The 12,668-nt window shown below is 32.5% G+C and overlaps 1 protein-coding gene across 1 annotated transcript; it reads left to right on the forward strand.

The window, feature by feature from the left end:
- The first annotated feature begins 2,901 nt into the window (after positions 1-2,901).
- On the forward strand, positions 2,902-3,672 carry LOC135951036 (uncharacterized). Its single transcript, XM_065500594.1, has 3 exons — positions 2,902-3,060; positions 3,135-3,246; positions 3,309-3,672. The coding sequence occupies exons 1-3, from the start codon at positions 2,932-2,934 to the stop codon at positions 3,587-3,589; spliced, it is 522 nt and encodes a 173-aa protein (XP_065356666.1). The 5' UTR covers positions 2,902-2,931; the 3' UTR covers positions 3,590-3,672.
- Positions 3,673-12,668: the final 8,996 nt, after the last annotated feature.

A 12,668-nucleotide genomic window follows, 5' to 3' on the forward strand; every position in this document is an offset into this window, starting at 1 on the left:
TCTTCTTATATCTGCAGTCAAACGATTGACTTGATCAGTAGTGTTCACGGATCTTCTCTTTGAATATTTTAAGGAATAGCTTTGAGAGAATAGTTCCACAAAAAATTAAAACAATTTTAATCTTTACCCGGTTTTGGCATCATTATTATTCGAGAAGTTATCCAATACTTCGGTTAAACTCTTAGTTTTAATATCGCATTATGCACCATTTTATGCTGGCACGATTAAATCGTATCTTAGTGACTGTCCATGAGTAATTAATCGGAAAGATTTCAGACGAGTGAAAGATTAATCCACAGCGTCCTAGACAAGTACTGAGACTGCCAGTTTTGTATTTAACTTCGCCCGAAGAGTAGAGCCTCTTTGATACTCAAACATTTTAAGGTCACATAGTGCCACTCTTGACCTTCTGAGACCCGCCACTGCTTATATTAGTCGCAGTTACCTCTCTTACTACAAGATAGACATCTACCACTATCTGTAACCTGTAAATACATTCCGTAGCACTTCAGCGATGCTTCCTGATAGAATTTTCATATTTAAACTATGTAGAAGCGGTATAGGAAGATGAAATATGAAACAGGGCGTTCAATGCGAACTCGTTTCTAAGGAATTTTTCATAGCCCTTCATGTGGCATTTTCATAGTCCTACCCAGTTGTGGTATTAACTTTTAAAGGACTTTGACACTAAGAATATTCCAGAGCCGCAAATATCAAAGGCGTGAAGTCACTGACATATTTATCTAAATCATCCTCATACTGTAAATAAGAATTTGTGTGGAATTATGACGATATGACTAGTAAAGTACAATAGAATCGTCAGAAGATAAATCATACGATATTTCTATGGATATTGGTCAATGCCCTGTTTAGATGGCAGTTTATTGGGGAATTTTCCCTATAATTCTGTGATAACTGGCCTGGTTATTCTCTTTCCGCGTAGTTCTGTAAAGAAAAACTCTTTCAACATCTTTAAGTAACGATGTTCATTGATCGTGACAGTACGATAGTTTTTTTTTCGAGGAGATAAGGCTCGACAATGCAGCTAGATCTGCCCGCCACTCTGTTAATCGAGCTGGATGCAATTCCGTCTCACGGAGTCTTTGTGGGTAAGATTCACTCCATATTTGAGAATTTCGTTTGTTGATGTTGCTGTTTAGATCAAAATTGGCCTTGTCTGACTTAAAAATTCGGTTGAACATGTTTTCGTTATTAGCCACTATTTGAATGATCTTCTGGCAAAATTCCAAGCTTTTTATTTGCATTTTATATGGAAATAAATTGAAATCCTTATGCAATATTGTCTGTTTAAGCAGACTGTCTGTCTGCTGATACCCATTTGAGAAGATAAGCATCCTGTCGAAACTGTACGATCAACTTGAAGCATCCAAACTGCGTGATCTCTCTGATAAAGCTGTCTTGTGGCTGCCAATTGCCCTGAAAAAATGTTTCAGTCCATTTGTTCGGAGGAGTGCCGTTAAAACTGCGCCTAAGCTCTCTTTGGACGGAAATGACAGATTCCAAAATTCTTGTCTCATCATCCCAATCTCCTATTTTCTTTAAATTGAAAAACTGCTCTTTACAAAAAAAAACTGATAATGATTGTTTATAAATTCAAACGAGTTCAAGACCATCGCAAGGTTCCGTCCTTTCGCCTGCTCTATTTCGTATCTTTCAAACCCTCTACGTCAAACTTCTAACCCTATCTATTCTTTTGCAGATGACTGCAACATTTACCATTCATATTCATTCAATTAAAGACCAAGCCAGTCGGAGATTGGGGCAATGAGGCAAAACCTGAATGTTACGCTTAACCAAGATCTTGAGACAATCTCTGTTCTCCATGTTCCCCGTTCTCGAATAAACGAACAACAGATCATGTTGCTACATCTGTTTTTAAGGTTGGTTTTAAGATGAATATCAGAGTTTAATATCACATCGATGCTTGTATTTAACATAAAATTGAATATTTTCGATTTATGCTGATTTCAAACATTCCAGAAACATATCTTTAAACAATTATACTAAATAACTTTAATACAAAATTGTGGCAAAAAGTTGATAGTTTATCAATTCAAGAGAAACATTTTATTTGGTTAAGTTCCAAGACTTGACATAGAGCTTCTAAAAGGTAACAATTAACACCATCCTACAACAGCGTCATGTTAAAGTGACAGCTCTCTTCCATATAAACAGTTAGAACTAGAACTATTCCCTATCCCCCAAGAACCAGACACATAACTAGCTCCGTGTCAGTTCACTTCCCTCTAGAGTATTAATCAGTTTCCTTTTTTATATTAAAACTTTTCGGTTTTTTGGGGGGATTTCCTTTTTTCATCCACTGGATCTCCCCCTGATCAGTTAAATATATAGTCGTCGAATAATAAATGAATTTTAAATATAATTTTTTATAAATCTCACATTCACCCCATCGAAACATACCCACAATACCCACCCATTGATAGTTTATCAATTGAAGAGATACAGTATTTAGTTAAAATTCGAGACTTGACACAGAGCGTCTAAAAGGTGACAATTAACACAATCCTACACCCAAAGAACCAGACGCATAACTAGCTCCGTTTCGGTTCCCTTCCTTGGGTTTTAATCAATCGAATAATAAATCAATTTTTCAATTTCAATCAATCTTAAATGTTCCATAAATCTTAAAATATGTTTCTTTTTATAAATCTCACATTCGAAACATACCCACAATAAAAAGTAGGGTGGATAAATAGCGATAAACAAAATATGTAAACATAGCCCACAGTTATCGCCTTTAAGTATTTTTTTAATGCATATTTTGTGTATTTTACTTTTTATTTGCAAAAAACCACATAATTTTGATAAGAAAAATTAAGAATTTTTTAAATATTAATAATAAAAGCATTGTAAAGAAATATTAAAATATTCATTTATCAAACAGCCATCATGAAAGTAATGTGGATAATTGTAATTGTGGCCATAGCTGGTCTCGAATATAGTACAATATTGGGAGCACCGCTAACAAAATGGTTTAAAACCGACAATAATACCTACTACATTGAAGAAGACAAAAAGGTATGTACATAAGAAATGTTTGCCAAGCTATTGAGAAGGTGTTTAATTGTTTTATATTTTCCATTTCCAAATAGTTCACCTTCCAGCAGTCCTATGAGCAATGTTTAAGCAAAAATATGGGTTTAATAACTCTCAAAACTTATAGAGAGGATGCATTGTTGCTTAAGTATATTAGCCAGAGCTTTGGTGAGTAAAAATCTTTAAAAAATCATATGTATTTAATAAATTTTATTTATAAATTTCCACAGATCCTCAGCCAGAATTTTGGCTTAATGCTGTTGAAAAAGTTGATATGCAAGATATCAATAAATTATTGGGCTCTATGTTGGCGGCCAACTTTTTGAATATAAAATTAGATGGTGTTAATGATCCTCAAATTATTCAAACTAATAATTCAGATAACTGTGCTGTGACTGTGGAAGGTGCCGTTAAAGATTGTGACACTTTGCGTGGTTTCATATGCTACCAAAATCAATCCCAAACTAATGGTGGCCAGAATGTGCAAAATATTGTATTGAAATTTAATTGAAATACTTGAATGTGTAATTGAGTTTTAGTATGTGGAATATTTAAAATTTATTGAATATAATAAAAGTAAAGATATGCAGGGAATGTGATATTTAATTGGCTTAATAAAATAGTATGATTTGTTTTAAGCAATTTGGAAAATTATCAGGATTTAAGAAAATAATCTATTCTTTTCATTTAAAGGTCAACTCACATACAATAAACATATTCGAAATTCTTTTAGCCACAAAACCAGCATTTAGCCATTTAATTTGACAACTCTCATCGCCAAGGGATTTCAAAAATATTTGAACACAATTCATTATCACCGTGTATAGTACGTACACTGTTGAGACAATGATACTGGTATGCTTTACTAATGCTACTAATTGTTTCCCAGTAATTTCCTAAAATAGTTTAAACATTCAATGCTGCTCTTTTTACACTTTTTTTGTTTGTTATTTAATTTTTCTGTCCAACAAGAAAAACATCATGTCATTACATGCAGTGACATGTTAGTGGAAACATTGTGTTATATAAAAAGGAAAATATTCTTAACACCTCATACCAATGTGTTTAAATTGTCAGTGATTATGTTTAACTCCATAAAATGAGCTGTGTACGAGTGTCTCGTTTTATTTCATTTTTTTATTTTATTTTTTTGGTGAGATACATACTTCAAATATACACAGAGTAGAATTGAAGTGTAGATAGTTGCAACCTTAAAAGGAACAATATCGAAATAGTCATTTTGCTAAGACTGTTTTACAGCAAATCATAGGGGACTGATGATCAGAGGTCTAAAAGAATAGATAACAGATTTTAATAAACTTTTGTTATTAATTGAAATTGTGTAGATCATCATTGCTTAGCTTGCTGTTTTGTTTTACAAGCATTTCGATTTTCTTTATTACTTTCCAGACTTATCGGTAATTGAAATTATTACATAAAATTCTTTAGCATAACATTTTTATATTTTGATGAACTTTAATATTAACCACAAATTTACACTTGTGGTCAATTGGTTCGCATTATAACATGCTGCATATTGCTGTAATGTACAGTTTATGGAACTTTATTTTGATAAAATGCAACACGTGTTATAGACCAGTGAAATGAAAAAAATACAATCCAAATGGCGGAAAGAATGATAGTCTTTCCAGTCTTTAAATTTTTAAAAAGTTTCTTAAAGCAGGATTAACAACATGTCTTATTTTGCGTACCACGCACAAGCCCTCTGATTGCCATTAATTTGGGATTAGCCAGAAACGATGCCTTTACTGAAATTTCCAAGCAACTCCTTACTTCTTGCCATTGACCAAGTTTTCGTTCAGATATTGTAATCTGCCTGCAGCGATAATGAAAAGATGATCATTCAGCTGTGTAACCTGAATGGGATGTTAACATCGTTGAGTCTCTGGTAAATAGGAGTAAACGAATACCCGATGGGTCAAAATTAAAACTATTCGTGATATTAGAGGTCAAAGGTCATACACATCTGTGATTTTTTTCATATATCTCGGTTATTATGCGTCCTACGCATAGTTGTCTGAAATTAATAGCCATATGAGAACAGCCAGCAACGGTCCCTTTACTAAAATTCCCAAGCTTCTTCCAACTTCAAGTCAATTGCCAAGTATTTCCTTGTAACGTCCTTGTAACGTACAGATAGAATGAGAAAATGTGAATGGCACGTTAATACAGTTAGATATGTGATAAATAGATTTCCATGTACATCCAATGAGTCACTGAATCTCGTTTTCTCTGCGAAATTGGAGTAAACGAATACCCGATGGGTCAAAATTAAAACTATTCCTGATATTAGAGGTCAAAGGTCATAAAAATCTGTGTTTTTCATATATCTCGGTCATTATGCGTCCTATGCATAAGTTCCCTGATGGCTCTTCATTTGGGAACAGTCTGCAACGATCCCTTTACTAAAATTCCCAAACTTCTTCCAACGTCGTCCAGATATTTCAATCTGGCTGTAGGTAGATTGAGTAAACGAACACTGTCCATGACACGTTAATACAGGTGGGTCTCTGATAAATTGGTTTCAACGAACATTCAATAACCCACTGAATCTCAGCGATTCCATTACTGAAATTCCAAAGTTCTTCCAACTTAAGGCTGTGTGTCAAGTAATCCCTTGTAATGTCATCTGCATATTCCAATCAGGCTGCAGGAACATTGAAAAAATTAACACTGAGCTGACTACAGAAATTCCCAAACTTCCTCCAACTTCCAACTATTTCCCAAATATTCCCTTGTAATGTCGTCCTGATATTCCAATCTGGCTGCAGGTAGAGTGAGAAAACGGACACTGATCTGATTAATGTGAATGGTACGTTAATACAGGTGGGTCTCTTATAACTAGGTTTCCACGAATAACCAATGAGTCACTGAATCTCAGCGCTGTAACTTTAGCCGCATAATGACTAGCTTACTCATAGGCTGTTGGAAGTCGCAACAATTTGATCGTATGCGGAGTCCCATTTAGCCAACCATCCTAAAAATCAGCGATTACTGAAATCACGACAAATTATAGAAACCAACAGATCCCAACGATGACAACCTCCAGTATTAAAAGGACAAAGAGAACATGGTCCATCAAAGTTGTTCCAAGTATGCACAGAATTTACTTTTAGGATTGGTATCGGCTTACTACACGCAGAGAAAAAATATAGTTGGGCATGGTTACTGTAACCATTTCAATATTGTTACAAGTTTTTTAACTATATTATGGTCACAGTAACCATTTACATGATTGTGGTAACCATAATATGGTTAATTTACGATTCACATGATTGCAGCAACCATATATATGGTTACAGTAAACAAATATATGTTTGTGACAACCATTCATATGATGAAGGACTTATCATATTATGTTGCTCTCGGCTTAAGGCTTATCTGAGAACAACATATTATGATAAAATTATTCATCATAAATATGGTTGCCACAAACTGTAACCATATAGATGGTTGATACAATCATGTTAATCATAAATTAACCATATTATGGTTACCACAATAATGTAAATGGTTACTGTGACTATAATATAGTTAAAAATCTTGCAACACTATTTAAATGGTTACAGCAACCATGCCCAATTATATTTTTTCTCTGCGTGTACGTACCAAAGAAATCCGACATGCTTTAATTAACTGGGAACCATGTAGAGCCAGAATAATTCTAGCGAACTTCCGTACAAAGTCTATCAACTTTACTTGTGTACAATGTTGTGCTCCTACAGATATATCCGCAGAGAAGATTACCTACACAGTCATCTAAACCAAGTATTATGTATGATGTTAATGTGCAGCTGGATTGAGACAACAAAGGCCACGGGAGAATAATGAACCTGGATGATGTAACGTCATTTTGTTGCATTGATAGCATCATTTCCAATACTCTATAGTTGGTGACTCTAGTAATTATATGGCGTACCGAATATCAAAAGCCTATATCAAATCCATTATCTTACCAACAAATCCTTATTCTGGGCTGCAACCATATTAAACACACAGCTATTGTGCATAGTAAATAAATGGCTAATCCAGATTACATTTTTTTGCACTGCACTGTCCTAGTTCTTTGAGTATCATGTATCTCCATGTATGATGTTGCATTGGATCCAGTCTATTATAATTTGACCGTGTATTAGTTTCGTTAATCTGTTGTTGTTCCAGCTAAGTAGATGATTGGTCTGATATAGCAGATCTTAGGATAATGGGGCTGCCATCTTTCGTCGTCTAGAAACAACGTTCTCTGTGTGTTTAGTGTAGTGGTGGGAACCTTGCTATCCTTGATTATTACCTTTTTTCCCTCCAAGGGGTGGCAGCTGCCTGACCTTTGCCATGATGTTATCCTCTTTTTCAGAGGGACGGGATGTCATGAGGCTTCTTGGATGGATTGTTTAGAGGGGTGTTGAAGCCACTTAATTTTTAAAAGTCGAAAACCATGATGAACATGATAGAACCTGTGAGGCTTGGTTTTCTAGGAAAGCACTTTAACCATTAGACCACGTCGCCACACGGTTAAATACTCAATCTCAAAATAGATTAATCATACGTTGAGCAGGTTCCCGGTTGACATAGAAAACGCCGCCATCAACTGGACATACGAGAATCGACAGAAAAACAAGGAGAAGAGGACACCCATTGCACACATTGAGAATCCAACTCAAATATTACAAAGAGATCTTAGCTAAAGAGAAATTAAGCACAATTCATCTAATAGAATTGAATGAAAAATGTTTTTTTGGCCCCTTAGTTTCCTTACGACATAATAGCAAAATACTCGATATAAATAAAGTTTATTTGTTGTTCAGGCATAAATAATAGGCACATCCAAACTTTTGGTTATAGCCTTAGTTTCACATTCACATTATACTTATATAGCGTTTATATAGTCCTAAAATATGTCAACTTATCTTCCTTATTTTTCAGACACCATCATAGATCTGTTATTGTACGGCTTAGTCTCTTTGATAGCTTATTCTATATGGGTGCTGTATGAAGACCATATCCAAGAATGGAATCATAAATCCACTGCATCAAGTGAAATAGGGTTGATCGGCCAGTTGAATATGAGAAGGGTATGATGAATAGAATTACGCAAATGTTAGGTTCCTATAGGAGAAAGGAAACCTAATGAAGATGTACTTTTCAATAATTTCAATATTTATTGGTTCAGTGTTAAGTAGCAGTAATTATTTAATATGTATACAGATTGAGACTCGAACACGAAGGCCACTATTGTCATTAATATATAGGGTGCTCCGATAGACTAGATGATAGTGTTCTGCTTCGACTCCCAACAAAGACTCTGGGTGTTTCTGCCTTCTCTTAGGCCTTAATAGTCTGGAACAGAGGACATTAATCATGATGCTTTAGAACGAATCTAGTTATCCGATGCAGGTTATTTCCCAGTCTACAGTATGTTGAAAATTTTAGGGTTAATGCTCGGTCCAAAGTTTAATTATTTAAAGTTGTAGATCGAATGTCTATAAAACTAATTTGGTACACTGAAACTGCACACAATACTTAATAGCTAGAAGTGATATCTTGAAGAATCCATTCCTTTAAATTCAACCACGTAATAGTGTTTAATACCTTTTAGCAGTTTTGTGCAATTTTTTCTTTTTCTTTTTTGCCACTCAAAATCATTAATCCATAAATTTTTGTTGTATTTTTGCTATATGAAGCAGAAAAAAAAATCCAACAATGTAAAACATCATTTACTTTAGTTTTAAAGTTTATTTTTAACGTGTCACCATTATTGTCAATCAAACTGTCAGCCATAAACTTGAACTTAGGCAGTTTGGTATGGTTTGAAAAAGAGGATCTACATCACAAAAATGTAGGAGAAGTTTATAGAAAAAAACAACAATATTTAAACTAAAGGTGCAAAACAATGCATAGATATAATTCATTATACACTAACTTAAATGTGACATGCATGAATGTGAGTGAGTGAGTGAATGAATGACGGTGACGGTGACTGAGCGAAAGAGTGAGTGAGTAAGTGTAAATGTGTTCGTTTAGTCACATTGCAACACGTAACATGGCAGCCATGACAGTGTACTACAGTAAAGTTGAAACAATGCTTTTTACTAAAAGAACTTTAAACACACAAAAAATATAATTTATACTTTATGTAGTTACAAACAAATATTACACGGACATTTTTGTTGTGGCTGTATTTGAAGTAAACTTGTCGCAATTATGCCCTATTTTAGCACCTTGTCACTTATTCAGTCAGTCAGCCAGTCACTCACTCACTCAGTTAGTCAATCATTTAAATGCTGGTTACATGTGTATGCAACAACTATTTTAAATGATTTTTACTCTTGGTTTTTTTCTGGTAAATTTATGTTTGTGCCAGGTGTTAATATCATTCCAAACTATTAAATCAAATAAAGGCGTGATAAAACATGATTATAATTTCAATTGAGACCTGCTCAAACTGTTGGCTTTTTTAACATTTCTATATTTAAAAGTTCTTGGTCAAGTAGTGCAGAGAGAAATTTATGAGTAGTTAATTGTGTAAATGTTGCCAAAAGTTTCAAATGATATTATTGGATACAAACAAAGGGCCTATTAAAGCAGTAACTGCTGTGGAAAATACAAAGAAATAAACAAATCAAACGAGTAGAAATTAAAATCTTAAAATATATTTATAAGCCCATAAATTGCTGTGACTGCTGGGACATATGAAGAAAAATTTGCTAGATTCGTTGAAACTGAATTCAGATAGCTTGTATTTCTTTTGGGTTTCAAAATTAAATAAATCAGTGTTCCACATCTTAAAATTATGATAATTTAAAAGTTGAAAATTTTAATTTAAAAAATCGGTACCGAAATGCATGAAAAAGTAGATAAATATTTTATGTAATGCGCAAGTTAAAACCATTTTCAATTGTGATTGTTTCTCTGCTATGTGGTTGATGAATTAGATAGATCACAGATCGAGACCATTTCTCAATTGAATGCTTATTTACAAAGATATAAATATTAAAGATTTTTCGAGAGTTTAATATAAAAATAAATTTTTGGTCAGAAATATGAGTGATCACCGATCGAGCTCCTTTACTGTATTAAACGTTTATTTATAAAGATATAGACGATTTAAGATTTTTTGAGCTTTTCATGTAAATATGGATTTGTAATCAGAATTATGAGTGATCGTTAATCCAATGATTTAGGATTTTTTGATAGGCTATTAAACGATGATCTCAGATTTTAGGCGATATTTCGATTTTTAGTCAGAAATATGACTGATATAGATTGGCATATAAAAATCGATTTTTGGTCAAAAATATGGTTGACCATATTTTATTATAAGATTTTTTTTGATATTTTCATATAAAAATCAATTATTAGTCAGAATTATGAGTGATCACCGATCGAGCTCCTTTTCTCTATTAAATGCTTATTTACATAGATATAGACGATTTACGATTTTTTGAGATTTTCATATAAATACCGCTTTTTATTCAAAATATGAGTGATCACCGATCGACTTGCTTTTCGCTATTAAACGATTATTTACAAAGATATAGAGGATTTAAGATTTTTGGAGATTTTCATATAAATATAGATTTTTGTTCAAAATATGTGATCACCGAGTTTGTTTTCGCTATTAAAGATTTTATGAGATATGCAAAAATCGACTTTTAGCCAGAAATATGAGTGATCACCAATCGAGCTCCTTTCCGCTATTCAAAGCTTATTTACAAAGCCATAGATGATTTAAGATTTTTGGAGATTTTTATAATAAAACCCGGTTTTTGATCAGAAATATGAGTGATCACCGATCGAGCTCCTTTTCTTTATTAAACGCTTATTTGCAAAGATATAGACGATTTAAGATTTTTTGAGATTTTCATATAAAAATCGATTCTTGGTAAGAAAAATGAGTGATCACCAATCGACCTCCTTTCTCTATTAAACGTTTATTTACAAAGATATAGACGATATAAGATTTTTTGAGATTTTCATATAAAAATCGATTTTAGGTCAGAATTATGAGTGATCACCGATCGTGTTCCTTTTCGCTATTAAGCTCTTATTTACAAAAATATAGACGATTTAAGATTTTTTGAGATTTTCATATAAAAATCGATTTTAGGTAAAAAAAAATGAGTGATCACCAATCGACCTACTTTTCTCTATTAAACGTTTATTTACAAAGATATATACGATTTAAGATTTTTTGACATTTTCATATAAAAATCGATTTTTGGTCAGAAATATAAGTGATTACCGATCGAGCTCGTCTTCTTTACTAAAAGCTTATTTACAAAGATATATACAATTTTAGATTTGCATATAAAAATCGATTTTTGGTCAGAAATATAAGTGATCACCGATCAATTTAATTTTCTTTATTAAACGCATATTTATAAAGATATAGACGATTTAAGATATTTTTAAATTTTCATGTAAATATCGATTTTATTGAGAGACCGATCGAGCTTCTTTTCTGTATTAAATGATATAGACGATGATCTAAAAGATTTTTTAATATTTTCATATAAAAATAGATGTTGGGTCAGAAATATGAGTGATCACCGATCGAGTTCCTTTCTTTTCATTATTAAATGCTTATTTACAATGATATAGACGATTTTAAATTTTTGAGATTTTCGATTTTAAATTAGTGATCACCGATCGAGCTCTTTTTCTCTATTAAACGTTTATTTACAAAGATATAGAGGATTTAAGATTTTTTGAGATTTTCATATAAAAATCGATTTTTGGTCAGAAATATGAGTGATCACCGATCAATTTAATTTTCTTTATTAAACGCATATTTATAAAAATATTGACGATTTAACTCCTTTTCTGTAAAAATAGATGTTGGGTCAGAAATATGAGTGATCACCGATCGAGTTCCTTCCTTTTCATTATTAAATGCTTATTTACAATGATATAGACGATTTAAGATTTTTTGAGATTTTCATATAAAAATCGATTTTTTGTCAGAATTATGAGTGATCATTAAAAAGACGATTTAGGACTTTTTATTAGATGATCTCAGATTTATGAAATATGCATTTAAAAATTTACTTTTATTCAGAAACATGGGAGATCACCGATCGAGTTGCTTTTCTATATTAAACGCTATATTTTCATATAAATATCGATTTTTAGATTTTTTTTGTTTAGAACTGTGACTAAAAGTAACGAACTTCCCAATTAGTTATTGGTTTTGGTGGTTGGTGAATGTGATAAAATAGCCAATGCACTGTTGGTATGTTTTGAATCATATGTGGAGAACTAAAGAAAATTTAGTGTAATGGATGATATGATAAAAATTATTGGTTGGTGAATTAGATTGAGAAACTAAACTAAATCCTTTACATTTTGAAGGCTTTTCCAAAACATGATTTACTAAAAGGGGGGTCAGACGGCATGTATTGCTTGTGTTTTGTGCCATGTATTGGGACATTTTTCCATATGTAAACATATATGTACATACCGTGTGATCCATATGAAACTTTGTGTATGTAAAATACATGTGTATTACTCGTGACATTTTTGGCAATTAGAGCATGTTCTATTTTCGTGTGTATAACAATAAAAAAATAAAA

The sequence above is a fragment of the Calliphora vicina genome, chromosome 2, assembly GCF_958450345.1.
Source record: "Calliphora vicina chromosome 2, idCalVici1.1, whole genome shotgun sequence".
Lineage (NCBI taxonomy): Eukaryota > Metazoa > Arthropoda > Insecta > Diptera > Calliphoridae > Calliphora > Calliphora vicina.